The sequence below is a fragment of the Rhea pennata genome, chromosome 22 (genome assembly GCF_028389875.1).
Source record: "Rhea pennata isolate bPtePen1 chromosome 22, bPtePen1.pri, whole genome shotgun sequence".
Lineage (NCBI taxonomy): Eukaryota > Metazoa > Chordata > Aves > Rheiformes > Rheidae > Rhea > Rhea pennata.
This window is the reverse complement of record NC_084684.1, coordinates 1,509,015-1,528,668: the sequence shown is the minus strand read 5'-3', so window position 1 is coordinate 1,528,668 and position 19,654 is coordinate 1,509,015. Positions and strand designations below refer to the sequence as shown.

Here is a 19,654-nt window from a genome sequence, read left to right as displayed (position 1 = left end):
GTCAGGCAAGGCATTTTGCTGGTAGAGCCTAGAGAATGAAACAGTGGGTATTGCACTGGGTTGGCTGCGCGACAAAGTCCGAACAGTGCCATAGGCACTTCAGACTCCTTGAGCCCAGGGCCATCACTCATTCAAAACTTATTCTAATCAAATAAAGACAATATAGAATATCCTGTGTCCACAGAAATACACTTCTTGATTCCTTCAGAGAATCCAACTATCTTCAAAGTCTCAGTCCAAGTCTGAGCCCAGAAGGAGCAAGTCTCAGGTTTTAGCCAAGGACTGCAGGTAAGTATGTGGTCTTCCCTGCAAAGACAGCACCTTGAGAGGTTGTTCAATCTCTTTTGAAGTACTGGCAGTAAAGATACTCCATTATTGACTACGAACAGTTTCATCGAAAGAGACCATGGTCAGTAAGGCAGATTCTTTAATACACTCTGCTATGAAGGAGCTCTGCAACATGCTCTTCCTCAGCAGTGTTTAATTACCAAATGTACTAACATTTGACAAACACCCAGATGGTCCAAGATAATCAAGAATTGAAGGGGCTGAGTTGTCTTCGGTGAAAGATGTTAAGAAACACAAACTAGGCTTTTGGTTGCAAAGTGGCACTAACACCTTCTCCCCCCTCCAAAAAAGTATACAAAAATATATATGATTTTTCTTATCCCCAAATTAGTTGATAAATAAAACTAGAAATTGCCGAACAAATCTGAGAATATTTTTTTCAGGGTTGGAGTTACAAAATTGGAGAAGATGGTGAGAAGTTAATTTTTGCTTTTGAAGAAGAAACCAAAACATAACACTGTTGTCCATCCAAGACACTTGTATGCATTTTTTGTTCATGTACTTAGGTATTTGAATCATTAGGAAGAAAGCAACTAAATACACAGCTTGGTTAAAGGAAAATAAAATCCCTGAAAGCTCCCTAAGGTGGTGAAGGCGGTAAATGGCAGTCCATGAAAGTCCATCAAAGGAAGATTTTGAGAAAAATACGAAAGAAACTCTGGACAAATACTTCACGGGGACACATGGGTCTAGGCCCTGAGAGAAGCTAAGGAAGCCCCATTAAGCATTTTAGCTCTGTAGGGTCTAAAGCTATGACTTGGACAGACCAGGGGAACAGTTCACAAACGAATATATTTGTCCCCTTTTCCCATGCGAACACTTCCGATTTCATTAAACAAGCTTAGGTTGTTACAAACACACCCTCATCTTGGTTGTCCTACCAAGGTGAGCTCAACCACCACAGCATAGCCCTCCACCGTTGCACAAGATGCACTCCTCTCTGTTAGCATTACGGTACAGGCAGAGCCCTTCAGCAAGCACAGGGGCTCAAATCTTACCCTCCCTCTTCATTTCCATGATAAGAAATATTTGTGCTTCTGTTTACTCAAGCTTCAATTCAAGGAGATTCAATTCTGTGTAATTAAGGAATACTCCTCCTTGGAACGGGTATTACCACTAGATAATTAGCCATGTTGGGAGCCTGATGTTTCAGGAAAGCAATCGTGCTTAACAAATGACAAAGCAAACTGCCTGTCGGGAATGTTTGCTACAGAAGAAATTATCAGCATTACGAGCACAGTTTTGCTTTCTATTAAACACTCATTTACATTTCACTGCATGTTAATCCAGTTTTTAATTTTTAAGCAACATTAGAGTCAGTGAAAGTTGCCACTATCTGAATTGCTCAGAGGGATGCCTAAGACCACCCAGATTTGCAATGATGTCCAGTAAGTGAGAGAGGGGGACTCAGAGCCCCGAGCCATCAGAGGCAGGGAACAAACAATAATATCCCACCAGAAATAAGGGGTGAATTACTTGTCCAAGACAAGGACGTCTAAAGGGTTCACTAAGTGTAGGACTCCTATCAGCATACTCTGGTCCACAAGGGAGACCAAGAGTCTCAACAGATCGTGATGTAGAAGAATACTGCCTGGATCCAGGAGAGGACAACATCTCCTCGGCACTGAACAGATTAAAGCCACAGAACCACCTGGGTAACATCCCAGTACTTAACATTAATGGAAACTACAAGGGGGTAAGGAGCTAATGGGGGGGGGGGGGGAAAGAAAGTTCCTCACCTCACTAGTAACCTCCCTAGGAGGCCAAAATGGTGATGAAGCACCTTCAGAAATCACCTTCATAAGATACTGCTACGCTCTGCAGAGACTTCATCTCCCTTAGTCACAAAAAGGAACTTACAAGGACAGCAGCAAGGCATGGCATTGCCTGTGTTCAATGTCAAGACATTTGGGAGTTTGGGGAAGTTTTAGGTATTTGTTTCCTAAAAGAAATATTATCTCCATCTTCCTATCTCTACCACAAATTAAAATCAGCAATCAATCAAATGAAGTTCAGAAAGATGCCTTCACCTGTGAAGAGTTTATTAGGCAAAACCTGTCCTATTTATCAAACACAGCAGTATGTGCCTTTGTAAGGGACTCAAACCTGAACAGCTGCTTGCAGTTTGACATGAGAGGGAACAATTCTCCTGTTTTCCACATGTAACATCCTGGTTTCTATACTATCAGTTTCAGCTCAATTAAGGAGTCCAACAGGCTTCTGTCCAACACCACACATTTCATTACAAAGCTTTTATCCCATTTCTCCCAGATCATTTTTGTTTGCATGAGATCATAGATGTCCCATTCCCCTATATGAAAATAAGATTGTTTGGAGCTGAGTCTCCAAATTTTAGTGCATAGATACCTTTGCCAGAGACAGTTGCTGTTGCCATCAAGTTGTCTAGTAGCAGGTGGAGACCAGGAAATGATCCTTTCACGGCCCTAAAGAGTTTGATCAAACTTTCAGCTTTCAGGGTTTTCTCTTCATCCACCTTCTTCAGCAGATTCTCCATGGCTTCCCTGTGAGAGCTGCCCTCGCAGCAATCCAGAACTATCTACAACACAGAGAAACAGCCAAGAAACTGCCTGTGAGAGCTTCCTACACACTCCTAGACCTGCACAACCTCAGAGAAACAGGAATAGTATCATATTGCACAGTATTGCAGTAAACCCATATCCGCTTCTTCCATTAAATTTAACTGGGAGGTGTTATGGGGTGCTAGCTAATGGAACACCTAAGCATGTCCCAAATGCATCTGACATTGGTCACCCTGAAAACTACCCTGGCAAGTTCTTCTAACAAATCAAGCTCTTAGTTGACAAATATAAAACATTTTTTTTCAAAGCATAAAGACTTAAAGACAAGGTTCAAAACATTTTTCATTTAATGTTTTTAGTGAACTCTTTTCAACTGACAGTCTTTCTTCCTTTCCTCTCCCTCATTTTTCTGCTTGTCATTGAAAGAAGAATGGAAAGAAAAACAAGTATCTCATTATTTAAACGAGCACCCTATTGAGTGATTATTTCTATGACTTAGCCATACGAGACCTTTCACGTGTGAGATGCGATCACTGTGGGTTGGAAATGCTCTAGTATGCCAGTTTAAAACCTCCCCAGCACAGTGAGTGAAGAAATCCAGCCTTCATGGGGACTAAGAAGGGGGGGGGGGGGTTACAGAAGTATATGCTGAAGTATATTTTAAAAATAAATACATAAATAGGAGGCTCCTACAAAGGGAAAACAAGTTCACAAATAAGGATTGACCTGTTCTCTGCAAAAACTGTGTTCCCAAGCATTAAAATGTAGGACTGGCAGAAACTCTGTAGGTCACCAGAGCAGTTCCCTGCTGTCATAAGCACTACACTATACAATCCCATTAATAAAATTATTAAGATCCGTCCTAAAACTAGTTACATTTTTGCTCCCTTTCCTCTGACTGGCAGCCTCTCCCACAGTCTCATTCCCCTGTTGATTCTTCTAATTTCCAGCTTAAATTTATTCATGGCCAGTGTATACCCATTTGTTCTCATGCCAACACTATCTTTCAGCTTAAAAAGCTCTTCTAAACCGAGGTGTTTATCCCACCCTTCCTCTCTAATTTCCTTATAAGAGAGTGATCATACTCCCTCTGTCTTCATTTTAATCATCTAAATAAGGCAGCTTCTCTTGTAAAATAGCTTCTCCATTCCCCTGATCTTACTATTGCAAATCAATCTTCTACTTCAATACGAATGCATCTTTTTTGAACAAGGCTAGACTGCACGCAGTATTTCAGATGAAGTCTTACTCTTCCTTCCTGTCACTATATCTAAATGCACACCTTTCACTTCATACTATCGTATCATTCAGTTCTCACTCTTTTAGCTGTCCAGTTATGATTCCTCTCCCATTAGCAGATCCTCTTCCAAAGGACAACAGCTCTTGATTTTGCTCTACAGCAAGTTTTGCTAGCTTGTTTTGATAGCTCTGTGGCAATAACCTTAATGATAAGATTAAGCAAGTGCAAAGCACTGTGAATCCCCCTACCAACCCTGCTCCAACTTGACAGGCCTGCCTTCAACATAACCTGTCATCATCTCCCCATTAGCTACATCCTTTTTTTAATACCACCACTTCCTTAGTTTAACAATTTCCCCACATGAAATTCAAATGCTTCGCTCAAGTCGAGATTGAGGTAGTAAATCCCATTTTTATCTCATCAAATAGAAATACCAGGTCAGGCAGAAACAATTTACTTGAACACCCTCGTTACATTTTATCCCATCTCTTGTTTACTTGCAGGGCTTCAAATATATGCATTCAAACAAGCTGGAAGGTACATATTCTAGAGCACCTATAGCCCTAGTTGCATGGACCTCTGCTTCCCTTTCCTATATGTGTCCTGCTCACCAACTGTAGGGGTCACCTCCAATTTGAAAAAAATACAGTAATAAACCTTGCCGTTGGTCTCATAAGTACACGTGTCAGCTCTTCCAGTTTGCTGGGTGGAGATCAGCCAGTGCCCCCTTCACATTTTTGAGTTGTGGTTTCACTTCAACTGCAGCAAATTCCCATTTCCTTGCCACATCGACCAAGCTCTCCTGGATTTGTCCCTGGGCTCTGTACAATCATCCTTCTCAAAAGGCCCTAGCTGAGTTTGTAGGTGGTCTTTCATTACTTTTTCTTTCTTCTTTTCTTCTTTTTCTTCTTTCTTTTCGAATAGGTTTGTTACATGTCTTAATACATTTTGTGTTGCCTAACAGCTTGACCTGCAGCAAGTCTCACTTCATCCCTACATTTTTGAACCTCTGAAATATGTTTCTTTGTCCATCAGCTGCTTCATCTTTTCTTTGCAGGTTCTCTACTACATTCCTAATACTCCTCTGAGCTATTCATTCACTCCAGTTGGTAATCCTTTCCCACAAATTCTCTCCTCTTGTTGAGGATGCAAGTTTCAGATAGCTTTCCTACCTTTAACACAAAAGAAAAAAAATCCAACAGCTCCTCCTGAACTCTTCAGAACAGCTGATCTCATTAATTAGTTTCTCTCATTTCTAAAACTGTCCTTTTATAGGCAAAACTGTGTTAGTGAACCTGTTTGCATATCCTTCCGTTTAATTCACACTGAACTGACTCTTGATTATTCCATCTGAAGTCATGTTTTAAGATAACACAAAAGGGCAACAAGAATCGCATCCTCTTGGAGAATTTATAGTATAACCTATTAATGTTCCCAGGCAAGTTTCTGCACAACACTTTGACAAGCACAAAAATGATAGCCCTGGCAGCGAGGCAGTGGGGGAATACAGCACTGCCATTTTGACAACACCCAGGAGATACAAATCAGGAAAAAACTCCCCTTCTGCATGCAGCAGGACTTCTCCATCCCCTTTCCCCCCCAGCACATACAGTTCAGGCTCCTCCTGCAATGGTAAATAGTGTTGCTCACGCTGTCACTAACCTGTTTCCTACCTCTGAGGCAGTTTAATATGAGCATCAAATCACCTAACTGGAGCCAAAACATGGGGAGGACAGCCCAGGAGAAGGAGACAAAGAAACAAAAGCAAAGAGGGAAAGATAACAGGAGCTAGGGCATGGAGATGAAGGGATGGGCATGAGAGGGAAGCAGGAACTACTCTTGCAAAGTAGGAATAGAAAGGTAGGGTGAGACAGGCTGCAAAACCCAAGCGGAAGGGTCTGTAGCCACTTAAGAGCACTGCCTTACTTCAAATCGCATTCATCACTGAGTCCCAGTGCTCTAAAACCCTGCAAGGTCAGCACATAACCTGACCATTGGCTGGCTGAGCTAAAAGTCCCCTCTGGAAGAGGGTCAGAGCAGAAGAAAAGTTTGGTGGTTGTTAACTATTCTGTCAGCTCCAGGTCCAGGGATGCACTGTGGACTGGTAGCTCCAAATGTCACCAGCAACCTAAGCCATGGATCACCCTATGTGACGGGTCAAATGCTCTTCTATTTTATGCAAGACTGGTTCCCCCCCAACCTTAAGCAAGAACTTGCATCCAAGCCATCCCCCAAATTCTCCACCTTATCTCCCTACATTAAAAAAACACTAGCAAAGCCTCAAAGTCAAGCACTCAAAATGTATGAGTTCAATGTATTAGAGTCCCCCACAAAGCCACAGATTTATAAAGGGGCTTCACAACAGACCACATACAGTTTTTTTTCATCCACAGAGGGGAAAAAAAAACCCAAAAAAAACCCACAGATTTGCTCCATGCACAGCTTGGATCAAGCACAGCAAAGATTCTAGCTGCCTAGAAAAAAGGCTGTTATATGTAAGACTCACGCTTCTCTTGCTGAATAAATATGTAGCTAATGAGGCTGTGAATACAAGAAGAAAGAGGAAAGTCATGTTTGTGAAACCTTGGAGAACTAGATGCTATCTTTGCTGGCCCAGCATTCTTATGTGATGCTGGATGAATGAGTTAAGATGAAACCTTCAGAGGTGGCTGCTAATTCCATGTACATTTTCCCAGGACTCCACCTGAGACAGAGATCTCAGCTGCACGTGGGCCACAAAAGCCCATCGTTTCAATCAACTTAACTCCTTTGAAATAATTAAGCATTTTTCCACTTATCGGGGGAGAAATAAGCCAAACCTTAAAACAAAAAAAAAAGCTCAAGGTCAGTCTACTCTTGGCAATTTCAACCTTAATTTCCTGTGCCTCACCCCCCTGTGCACAGCAGAGGAAGACTATGCACCCAGTCTCGTCACAGTGCTCCCAAGATACGTTCACTCATTTGTCCGGTACCTGTGCGCTAAGACAAGAGCACGAAGGGAATCCATGGAGAGCAGAAGGATTTTGTATTCAGAGCAGGGTTTGAAGGCTCTGCAGCAACCACAGTTTGGGAGCATACACTGACTGACAGGGATAAAAAGAAATACTGAATAACTACCCCTTTACCAAACAAGGCAGGAATCCCATGAACACAGTAGTGTATGATCATGTAATTAAAAGCTGGATCCTAGGCTCAAGAGGCAGAATTATGATGGCTGAAGGGTTGTTTGTTTTTTGTTTTGTTTTTTTTTCCTTTTTTCAAAAGAAAGGGAGACAGAAAAGGCCTGTATTTTAGATATCTAATTTCACAAAGACAAAAAAGACAGTTCAGGGAAAATGTTCAGCTTTTAAGAGCAAAGGCAAATACAAAAACTTTAATCTTTCCACCGCTGGTGCAATTTTCATGGCTAAGAGCTCGGCTCCAGGCACCCCCCTAACGGATCTCTGCTGACAACCGTAATATCCCCAGTAGATGCTGAATCCTTTGCCGCATTCACACTCTTCTTTCCTCTCACACTCCCATTCCAGGCTCAGCCATTCTTCTTTTAGAGGGGAAAAAAAAAATTATCAAACACTAGTCACACCTTCAGCCCACAAAGATAAGGTGGATGATTCTGCTGGTGGCACCTTCTCTGGTCCTACAACGAGTTGCGTTCAGACTCAGAGCTGCTCCACATTGGAAGCTTTGTCGTTCTAAGAGGGCTACAAGAAGGGCAGAGGTTTTTAGCCCTCCTATCATGGCCTCTAGTCAGACTCACTCAGACAGAAAGCAGACATCATTCATGCCACTGAGCACAACAGTACTTTCCACTTGGAATAATCTCGTGCCAGGGCAAGGGGGAAGAAAAAAAAGAAAAAAGAAAAAGTGATGTGACTAACTAGGACAGAAGGTCTGCAAGCTGTGTGCCAAAAGCAGCATGCCAGGGCACCTTGCAATTATCAGCAGCATAGGCAGCCCCTCCAGCACACAAAAGAAAACGGTGATATGTATTTTGTCCTCTATACCTTCTGAAAAATCAGCATACATAACAATTGCTTACAAGGAAGCATTAGTTCCCCCCACCAAGTGCTGCATTCAACACATCAAAAAAAAAAAAAAAAAAAAGTCAGTGGATGCGGTACATTTACAAGCAACTGTGTGCCCAGAGTTAAAGAAAAGAAATCCTGGGAGAGTTAGCTGAAAGGTAAGACAATAACCGAGCACATACTATCCAACTGGCAGGCCGGTAGCACAAAGGTTTTAACGGTTCTGTGGAAACCAAGCTCTACTGCAGAAGCCCGTGCCTGCTGTACACTCACAAAAATAAAATTTTCAGATCCTACAACAAATGCTAAGTGTTTCCTCTTCCTCAGGCTCAGCTAGCAGGAGCATTTGGCACAATGCGAGGCAGTGCTCATCCTGATCTTGACGTTACCTTTGCAGTTCAGCTTTCAATATTCCCATGGTCCAACAGAGAAGAAACTGAGACAAATAACACGTGCAATCTGGGCTGAGCAAAGGGCAGAAAGCAACCAGCAGGTGAGGCTTGGCAAGCCATGTGAGGAGAAGGTGCTTTGCAGACACACACACACACGCACGCACCTCACACATACAGAGCTTTCCTTATTTCAGATTTGTTACCCGCTTCTCCAAGGCGGTCAGGAATCCTTCTTCTGCTGTTTCCAGGAACTCTACAATAGGGCTCAGCTGTGTTACACTCTGGATCAGCTCTTCCCTGCAATCTAATAGAAGCGTGGCCAGGGTCTTTCCCTCTTCTGTGCTCTCTAGGGGAGGGGGGTGGGGGGAGATTCAGAAACACAAGAAGAAACAAGTCAGTTTGAAGGAACTGACAGGCTCCTGAAGTGAGTGAGACTTTGTGAAAGATCTAAGTGAATAGCAAAGCTCATCTCAAGCACAAGCTGCAGAGGAAAGCCACTTTACTATTCTCTTTAAACTCTATGAAAGAAAAACGTCTCATTTATCTAACAGAGCACAAAGCCATAAAGTAAGCTGGAGGTTAACACCAGGTTTGCAAGGCCACTGCTTTGTGTCAGACTTGAGCAAGAAAGGAGTTTTCAATCCTAAGGCACAGCTGTGCTCTGACCCACACTGGCTGCACAGCCATTGATCCAGTAGCAACGGCTAGAGAATACTCCTGGGAGCCCTGTGCTTCCTGCAACCCCATTGCTGTGGGATGGAAATGCTCCAGGATCTTGGCAAGCACGCAATAAACCTACTACATATCGCCAGAATACAGGGCCTGAACAAAACGCTAAAGCATTGCAGCTTGCCAAGGGGATGAGAACAGGTTTTGGCAGATCTGCTTTGCCTACACATTTACCCAACCACTTTGTCAGAGGCTGTACCCACTTCTCTACCTGCTTGCTGTAGGGCTTCTCCACTGTCCAGTTCTCTCTCCAAGAGTGCTTCTTTCAGCCTGGGATTTGAGTCTTGAAACAGCTTCAAGATAGACACAAGGGTTTGAGCATCCAGGCTCTGTCCGTCCTTCACTTTGCCCAGCAGTTTCTTGAACACTGACTCTTCCTCCATCTCTTCTAAACAGGCCACCAGAGCCTACAGAAGAACAGATAAATGAAAGGATGGCTTAATAACAGGGTCACTTGTACAGATTTACACAAAAAGCAGGATGTCAGTTTTTTTTAGTTCAGGGGCAAGCGGGTGTGGAAACCGAGCTCGCTGGCAGACAAGGCACCTTGCCTTGAACCCAACCACAGGCCATGCTCCCATTCACAGCCATCCATCCCCGGAAAGAGAGTAGCGAGCTCCATCTGCCAACTTATCTTTACAGAGTAAGAAACTCTAGCTGGTGAACAGCCCTATTCTAGCACCAGAGATCTTCTCAGACGGGATCTTCTTAAAGAGTCAAATACCGATAATTTTCAGGGACCTAATAAAACATATTTAAAACACCGCTATTTTGGAAGTCCAAGGCTAGCACAAGGAATATTAGATTATGCTGCCAAAAAAAAAAAAAAAAAAGAAATCACTTGCACAGGAAGTAAAGCATTTTAAGTAGGTACCATCTAGGAAACTGTCCTCAAGCTGCAACAGAGTCATGACTCCCAGCAAAAGCTTTTAGTTCAGGCTTTGGAGATGATGCATACAAGTGCTAGGTGCGCTGTTGGCATGCCTGGCAATCAAGCCCTGAGCTCTAAATCCCATTCCTGTGACCCAAAATGGCAACCAGAAGCAAACATGCCTGCATGGTTCAGGAAATAAAGGAGAAGAATAAGCTGGAACTCTTACTCCCATTTCCCTGGAGCCCTTTAACGCTGTAAATATTGCCCCTTAAGACACACGCTCCCTAACTCTCAAGGAGAAAAGCCAGCGTTTCAGAGCAGGCGTCCTTTATTAGAGACTCCAGGGATGCTATAAAAGTACCTTTGAAGTAGAGAGCTTAGCCCAGCTCCAGAGAGAACAGCCATTTTCTGCTGTCATTGTCATTTTTATTTCTATGATAAAAAGGCTGAATGTAACTGCTTGAGGCCGCACCAGGGGGACGGTGGACTTGCTCTTCCTAGCTGGTGTAAACGCTCATATATTAGGGCTGAGTGACAGCGCACTGACCTATTGCAAAGAGTATCCACAGAAGGAGAGCTGCAGGAGTCCCAGCTTTTACCTGCAAACGGCGTTTTTCTTGCCGAACAGAGACATGGACATGAAGGGCTCTGCCATAAAGAGCTAAAAGAGATGCAGCAGACGTGCTGAAGAACAAACTTTACGTTTATTTATTTATTAAATGCAAACATCAGTTTGTAATGAGACTTGATAACCAGACCATGTTTGTTCAAGGTTTGCATGCCTGGCCCCTTCCAGATGGGATTGATCCTGTAAAATGCAAAACGCTTTGACTCTCACCTTCCCAAAGGTGTTCAGCACTTTGCGAAATACAGAGTTCCCCCTCTCCAGTACGGAGGGAATATAATTTTAAAAAATTGCAAAAGTGCAAGTTAAAATCAGCACAGCTTTGCTACCCAGAACTCCAGATAACAGCCCTTCCTCAGTGCATGCTTTTGGTTAATGGAAATGAGTTTTCAGAAGCTGAAAGGCTCTGCTATTTATAGTCTCCTTCTGGAAGGCCTTTCCTCAGAAGCATTGCTCAATGGGAAAAACAGCCTTTTAGCATTGTTTTGAAAGAGCACATAGTGCATTTTAGAGTTGCTTCGAAGCACTGACAATTCCCCAAGATCCTGGAAGAACAGCAGAAAGATTGGTGTTAGCTGGAATCCCAGCTTCCTTTCCATTGGAATTAAGGTTGTGAATCCTTCCCAATGATAAAGCCTTGAAGAGCTGAGGCCCATGCTGCGTAAATATTGTGGCATGATCCATCAGGCTTTCACTGGCTAGGACACTTGCAAAATCTTTCAGAGACAAATCCACACAGCTATTTGGTACCCAGCAGCTCCTGTTAGCTCTGTTCACATCGTATCAGCTCAGTCATCTTGCTCAAGTCCAGCATCCACCCAACTTGCCTGTCCATCAGCACACAATCAGCTTCAAGAAAAGCATCAGGGTTTTCAGGCAGGGAAACCACAGCATCAAAAGCTGGCTTAAACTTGAGCTGTGTTCAACATCCATTGGGAAATCCAACCCTGACTGAGGGTGTCAGTTCTGGTGCCCACAATGCTCCGAACAGCTCATGAATGTGCTCAGTATCACAACGATCAGACCCCACAAGAAAGCCCTCTCAGCACCAGTTCATCTCAAACTTCCTTATTTCCACTGCAGCCTTGAGGCAAGCTCTCAACAGGAACTTCTACGAGAAGCACCACAGTTTGTAAAAACTCTCCTGAAAGCATTACAGGAACAGCATGTGTCATTGTTAATGCAGCTCTTCAAATTTAGACCAAGTCCTATGATCAAACATCACATGCATTTTTCATGAAAGGTCAATCTGCAGCCAGAATGTGATCCAGCAACTTGCACTCTTCAAAGATGACTTGCATTATCCCACCGTGTTGCTCTGACCAATGAATTCCCATGGATCTGAATCTCATGTTTATCTACAAGCTTCTCCAGAGAAGAGAGGAAAGAAGGGAGTGCAGAGCTGAGTCTGTGTGGTCACTAGCCCAAACAGTCACTGCATCTTCCCTGTACGCAGAAGAACACGGAGTTATCTTGGAGCTTTTCACATCTCAGTGACAAACCTGCTCCTACTGTGAGAGCACATCAAGTCTGAGAGCTGCTGGCTCAGAAGCAGATCTCAGCAAAAAGCCACTTAAAACTATTATTGAGTGATCTCCCTTAAAAAGCAGCTTTAGAGCTAATGCAAACGCCTAAAAGATGGTGGGTCAAAGTACGGGCTGGAAAGCCACAAAATTTAGGGTCAAAGCAGAAGCTTGTTTCCCCTCAAACCCCTCCCTCACTCTCATAAGCCAAAGCATGTTCAGTTAACAAAAAACACACATACAAACATCCTTGAACTGGTAAATTGTTTCAATAATTCAACCCTATTTACACCCTCCCCAAGGAAAGCTGCACACACCATTCTGCAAGCTGCAAAATCTACCACGAGGCCTCCTGTTTGTAAAAGAGAAGACTCCATCAGGAAAACATCAGAGACACAATGATCAGCTCGCTGTGAACGGAAGTTGTTGTTGGATTCCCCTCCCTTGAGTAACTTTTGAAGTGCACAAGATGAAGCAAGTGCAGAACAGTCATCACAGCCTTGCATCCCAGCACAGGCAGAGCTACCACCCACATGGCCCAGACAGTACAGGGACTGGTTCAACACACCCAGATCACAGAAAATCTCTGAGGCTATAACCAAACCATGAAGCTCATCAAGCATCACTGTGCACACAGTAATCACAGGGGAGAACACACACCCTATGCTCCCATTTGTCATTCAGATACAAGTTTGAAAAACCAAAAGGGCTTCAGGTATTTGGCATGCAACTGATAGGAGCCTCCAGTGCCAGGAAGGCAACGTGACGAACCCCTGACAATCAGTTTGCTCTGCACAGCAAGAACAGAAGCGCCACCAAAACCTCCACCAAAACACAAGTATACTAGAACAGAGGAAGAAAAGCTCTCAAGTTTTGCCACAACAAAGAAAAAAAAAAAAACACGCAAGCTATCACTCCTAATCAGGATGCAGAAGATACAGGAGGCTCATTTCTTACGCTGCATCCCGAAATTCCTGCAGCTGCAAACAAAGGGTGACAATAATTGGACAGGCCTATATACAACAGAAGTGATCCACAAGCACAGTGACATCTATTTTACAGGAGAGAATCAACACTCCCCCACTTCATCTGAACCCAGTAGCAGAGGGAACAAATGAGCTGTGCAATAATTTGAATTGAGTTTCTCTTAAGAGAGCACAGGAATATAAGACTTGACATCAGCAAAGCTCTTCTGTGCTTCCCCAAATTACTGCAATTTCAGGCTTGTTCTCATTTTCAAGCAGGTTTCATCCAGGCCAAAACCAAATTAGATAGGAATAGTTTATGCGAGATGCACAGAAAGATTCTAAACAGAAAACAGCCCCTCACCCCTCCCCCCCAAAAAAAAACAAAAAAAAAAGCACATCTCCCTAAATAGAAAACCAACTCGTCAAGGGTACGTCTGCATTTTTCAGCCCAGGGAATAGAAAATAGGAGCAAACCTAGAGAAGAGTAAGGGTTCTCAGAAAAGCCAGCCCTGCACCATAAATTTCCTCAGGGAAAAAACCCGTGATCTAACAAATCTCAGCTGGATGTATCAGGAAATAAGGAAGCACTTGCCCAAGGGGAGAAGACAGGAGCACAGCATAAGCCCTTCCTCGGCAAGGCCATGTGCCCGCAGTAAGGAACAAGGCACCTATTCACAGATGGGAAAAGCCACAAAAAGCTAACAAGCAAAGGAATAGGAACACAGGAGGGTTGTGTCCTAGGCAAATTCCTGCTGAAACCCGAGGAGGCTGAACAGCCTCTGCTTTCACAGGCAGCCTTGCAAAATCCCCACGAACACCCACAAGCCACAGTCCCGCGCCTTGGCCAGGCTTTGCTGTCAAAAATACAATACTGCTTGCCTGGAGAGAAAAAAATCTACCCACAAAAGCCTCGTGAGCAGGAGGAGGACGTGCACAAGGGATGGGAACTCTCTCCTCGGCCGCAAGCAAGTGCTACCAGCCAAATTACTTACTCTGAAACAAAGGCAGCTCTGCTTATCCTGTGGTCTCATTACGGTCATCCCTCTGGCTTCAAAACTGACTTTTACTTGCCCCGAGGCAGCTGAGACTTCAAGCAAATAACTAATAAAATAATACAATGGGGGGGGGGGAAGGAAGGGGAGGAGGAATTCATTAACTCCTTCCACCGACACAATTTCAGCCTTAATTACAGACCTCGAGCTGGGGGCTTTCAAACTGAACTTGCACTTTAAGTACAACTTTAAATCGCGCTACTGTGTTTCCCCAAAGAAAACTCTAGGTCTCTGTGGAGGAAAAAGCTACTCTGCTGCTGTAAACAGAGCCTGGATTTGGTGCTGGTACCTACAGATCTGCTTATCCCAGCGGGGAAGCTCAAGAAGTGATAGATCTGGCTGAGCCGAGAGTTTTCATCTAAGCCCTTACTTATGATAGGCTGCAGTCCCCTCTCCTCTCGCCGCTACCTTTGGGGCTGACACTTTTCATGCTTGTCGCAGCTGAGAAGTGATTTTTTGGGAAGGCTTAAAGAAAATCCATTTCTCATTTATTCAGCATTTATTTATAGCTGCAGAAAAATTGTCCAGGTGCCACTCTGCAGTCAGATATCTAAACTATCCTTGAGGTCTAAAACTTCCTGTTTGGATTCTGCTGCCGCAACTCATTTCGAAGCCAGAACGCCAGGGTATGGTCCACAGACCTCATCTGCAGAGCTAGGACTTTGGCAGTGTTGAAGAAATGAGAAACATAACCGTTACAACAAAATTAAAGAAAATGGAGCTATTAAGCCACAGCAGAAGGAAGCCAGTGCATCTCCCTGGTACACAGAGCCTGTCATTTTGCATGTCTTTCTGTCCTACAATGGTGGGAGGCAACACAAGCAAGTGAGGAGAGCATGCCCACATGGCTTATGCATACAGCATGATGTGGTAGAGCTGCCAGATTCCTCCTGGCTCAGTGTCCATACACATCACACAAGCACAACACCCTCTATTAGGCTCTGTTCCAGCCACAGGACTAATTGAAGGGTGCAGAATAGGTAAAAACCTTAAAACTGACTTATTTTTTAATTAGAAAGATGAGAGAGCAAATGAAAATCTGATTCTTCTGTAGGGTCCAGGAGGATTCTGGGGGGTAAAACACACACAGACACACTCACTCAGAGGTGCCCATCAGCCCGCCAGGCTTGGGCTTTCTACTGCAGACACAAATTAGGACCTACTTCTCCCTCCTAGGGCCCCAGGGGTTTTAGGTTCAGCACTGTCAAACAAGTCTTGTGAAGGCCACAGCAGTTAAGGCAGTTAAGGGAACAAGAACTCTCACACAAACATTCAAAGGTTCATCAGAGAAGAAATTTGCATTTCCCAGCTTAAGGGAATTCTCCTCCCTGCTGTCACTGGAATATATATATATTTTTTTCTAATAAAGATGTTGGCTTGGGTTTTCAAAAGCAGAAAGTCGTCATGACCAAAACATCTCATGTTGCACAGTCAAACTAGTACTATAGAGCCCAGCTGACAAAACCACATGGCTTTCCATCCAACAAACTTTTGAGATGTAAGAGATCATTCCAGCCCAGCATCCCAAGAAACAGCATTTCTAGGGTTTGAAAGGTCAGCTAACAGTGGAGCTGATGAAGGGTTAATAACAAAATAGTCACACTTTTGTTTTTGTACACGTGCAAAAGGTAAATGGGGTAATTCATGCAATTAGATAGTCTGGCCTAAGAACAGCTCCATCAAAAACAAAGCCTAAGTGACTTAATTTATACGTGTGTGTGTATACACACACAATTTAACTTTTATATATATAAAACATGTATATATGCACATGTATACACACACGCACACCTATGTCATGGTACCATAGTCACTCTTATAATGGCCACAGCTCTTTCCCCAGATATTGTGCTCAAGAAGCAGAGGGCTGCCACGGTGAGCGTCTACCTTCAAATTGCTATACTCATTTTCAGGCTCCTTGTGCCACTGCACAGTCATCACGCAAATCCACTAATGACAGCAGTGTTGCTGTGGAAGTAACTCACCATTTCTTTGGTGGCTTTGAGCCAGCACAATGGCTGGCATCTGGCTACTATCGTTCAAAACCCAAAACATCCTGCAGTAATAACCAAGCACCCATCTCGAATATCCTTCGATATCAACTCAAGTAGGATTGATCAGCAACAACTGCTTTTAAAATGGCATGTTGCCACAAGAAGCACCATGAGGTGACAGACCAGCACACCACATATCTGCAACCCCTTCCAGTACCCCTTAGGAGAGGCCTGCGATATGCAGAATGGAGCAGATGCTCCACGGCAAGCCTTTGCTGAGGGCTCAGGAAGTCTATTTTGGGATCTCACATGTCAGTCATTTATAAATTAATACAGTTCCTAAAGTATTTGCCATAAACAGGAAGAGAGAAAGCAATGTCAAAGCTCCCCTAGAATGCAATGAAGATATCTGCAGGGTGGTGCATGTGCATATATTTTTTCCCCTATATGTACAAGCAGCTTGCTCTTACAGATGTTTCTCTCAGAGGTATTGTTGAGGGGAGCACATGTTGCCCTTCAAGCAACACAGCACCAGAGAGGCTGTTTTCCCAAAGAGATTTTCTAAACTGGGCCCAAACTGTTTTAGCCCTCAGCAGCATGGACCAAAAAAAAAAAAAAAAAAAAAAAAAAAAAAACACAAGGTGTATCATTTATCCAGTAAACCCACCTACCTCCCTTTGAGAGGCATCAATTTCTCCATACTCTTCTAGTTTTTTCACCACAGTCTGGACATCAGAAAGGGCCTCAGAGAACACGCTTTCGTACTGAAGAAAGAAATCCAGTTTACAGCTTTTGCCCTCTGTTGCTGCGTGAGAAAAAACATGTTATTTGCTAATTGAAGGCATTCACAGAAAGCATCACATGATTGAAAGACAGTTTGTAACCAGCATATTGGCTATAATAGTGAAACTGTGACTCATAAATCCCTTCTAAAGATACCATGCAGCCTGGAGGGAACACCAACAGTTTCTTTAATACTAGTTATATATGGAACATTTATTTTAAATCTAATTCAGCCTTCGTTTTCCTCCTATGCTGAACAGGAGTTTAAAGGATAGGGTAGCAGTAGTAGGCATCTCTATTCACCTACTGTTATAGTCTTGTCTGCCTCATGTTCTGCGCTGAACAGACTCCATGAACATCAGACAAGCACATCCACAGGTGAGAAGAGTATGGTAAAACAGTATGAGCAAAACAACCATAAAGGCCAGAGGAGGGTATTGCACAGTGCCAAGGGAAGGAAGCCTTTACAGAAAAGGAGTAGATTTCAGTGCTGCACACAACCCAGGACTGACTAAAAAGAAAAAAAAAAATCCCACACACCCACACACAAAAAGATCCCCCAAAATAGGGAAATAAGAGTCAATATGGTTGCAAATCGCTATAAGGCAATGCTCTTTCCACACCTTTAATCCCTCACCTAAATCAGCAATTCTTCTCTTCTCCAGAGGCTCAGCAACCTCCTCTTCCACGCAGCTACCCAACTCTGCATGGGAATGGTGATCTGAATGACAGCTTGACTCTTCCCTGAAGGATTTGGAGTCACTTGGCATTATGTCCTGATGAACCAAAGTGTGATTCATGTTGAGTTCCTGGCCAGAAACATCTGCTTCCATTTCTACTTCTGCAGGGCCAGGAGAAGAGGAAGCTTTTTGAGGGAGTAGGGTATCTGTTTTCACTTCAGAAGGAAGTTTCTCAGATTGGGGCAGATTATTAGCTTCAGCATCATTTGCTGATGAGTCTGCTGCCTGGCTGGAGACATCTCTCACTACCTGACCCTGACTTGAACAATTGATGAGGTCTCTGAGGAGGTTTTTGCAACTAACAGCTACATCAAACATCTGCAGACTATCCGCCACAGAGATGACTTTGGTGAAGTTGTGTTTCCCCAATGGGAGTTTACCAGTGTACATCATCTCCAGCAAGAGCGCAAACTCCTCCGGGGTCACCACAGAAGCATCTATGGAGATGGTGTCCGTGCTATCCAACAAGGATTTGAAAAGCAGACTGGCAGCAGCCAGAACAACCTTGTGTGCTCTAAAATGCACAGTCCCAATGAAGATGGTGCAATCACAAAACTGCTGCTCTCTGCAGAGAGCATACAGCTGCTGCAGCAACTGCTTGCTGTAACTGGGAAGCTCCATGGTGCCTACAGTCTGTCGGTCTCGTCATGCTCCGATGTCCACGCTGTTTTCATAAAAACCAGCTAGAGAAAAAACAAAGGATCTCATTAGCACTTTGCTCAGTGAGTAGCAAGATGGAAATAAACTGGAAAGTAACGTTAGCTTAGTGTTTACACCACCTACTAATCTACTATGTTGCAATTAAGTGGTTACAGCAACAACAAGCCCCACTCCGAAGTCACAGTCTCAAAATTCAGCTCCAGTGGGGTAACTTGCTGAAGAGTCTAGATGCTGCTGAAAACACAAATACTTGAGAAAAAGCTTGGGCAGAAATACTAAGTGAAAAGGAAGGTAGAGCCTCCCTGACATGACTCCTAACATCAGGTTCAAATAGATGTGAATACTCTTCAGATCAGGTACCATAATGCCAGGCTTTCATTTGTATCCAGAAAGCAGGAGCTAATGCTGGATTCAGCAGCTAGGTTTAAGAGGGCAGATGGGGCACCAGTGCAGGAGAATCTGTTCAGAATATTTACAGAAAATCTGAGGTGTTGGTTTTGACCTATAAAGTGCTAAATGGTTTGGGACCAGTTAAGCTTCTCCCCACAGCACAGCTAAGATCAGCAGGGACACTAGAGCTGTGAAAAACTCTGGAGTCTTCAACACTTTTTTTCTAAGTACACAGCAGTCCTACTTCATTGACTTACAAGCAACATGGTAAGATCCACATACTTTCCCCAAGCTGTAAGTCCTAGGAGGACCAACAGGCAAGGAAGACTAAAGACAGACATCCAACCTCAGCTGCTACATGATGATTAATTATTGGACACAGACAGCACTGGCTGAAGGCACCTTTTTGACACGTCAGGAAGCACCCACAATAGATGTTATCTTTATCTTCCTTGTTGTGGCCTGTAAGGACCCAAAATCACTCCCAGGCTTCTGAAAAACAATACAACATTTGGAGAAAGAGCTCTGAAAACCAACAAAATTGCCCTGCACTTCCAAGCTTAGCAGGGGAGCAAATCCCCAGCCTGCTGAGCAATCATGAGGTAGAAGCTGCTGCTTTCTGTTGCAATGGCTATGACAGGTGAGTGCTACACTAGTCTGCAAGCTCTGCCCTTCCATAAGGACCTTTAGGCCTGACTTCGGAGCATTCATGGGAACAAGAGAGAGCAGACAATATATGGAAGCGAGAGGCAGAAGTCCAGAGTCCTAATT

General features: G+C 43.7%; 1 protein-coding gene across 5 annotated transcripts in view; it reads right to left on the bottom strand.

Annotated features, from left to right (window-relative positions):
• Positions 1–18,454, bottom strand: part of ZBTB40 (zinc finger and BTB domain containing 40) — a 54,867-nt gene extending 36,413 nt beyond the window's left edge. For all 5 annotated transcript variants that reach the window (XR_009960571.1, XR_009960572.1, XR_009960570.1 and 2 more), the window contains exons 1-5: positions 17,731–18,454; positions 16,982–17,115; positions 9,486–9,681; positions 8,749–8,891; positions 2,716–2,905 (exon numbers count right to left, since the gene is read on the bottom strand). Coding sequence is in view for 2 of the 5 variants with exons in the window: in XM_062593498.1 (XP_062449482.1) it covers positions 2,716–2,905; positions 8,749–8,891; positions 9,486–9,681; positions 16,982–17,115; positions 17,731–18,454 (1,387 nt within the window). In the remaining 3 variants the exon portion in view is untranslated. The remainder of the gene's footprint in view (positions 1–2,715; positions 2,906–8,748; positions 8,892–9,485; positions 9,682–16,981; positions 17,116–17,730) is intronic.
• Positions 18,455–19,654: the final 1,200 nt, after the last annotated feature.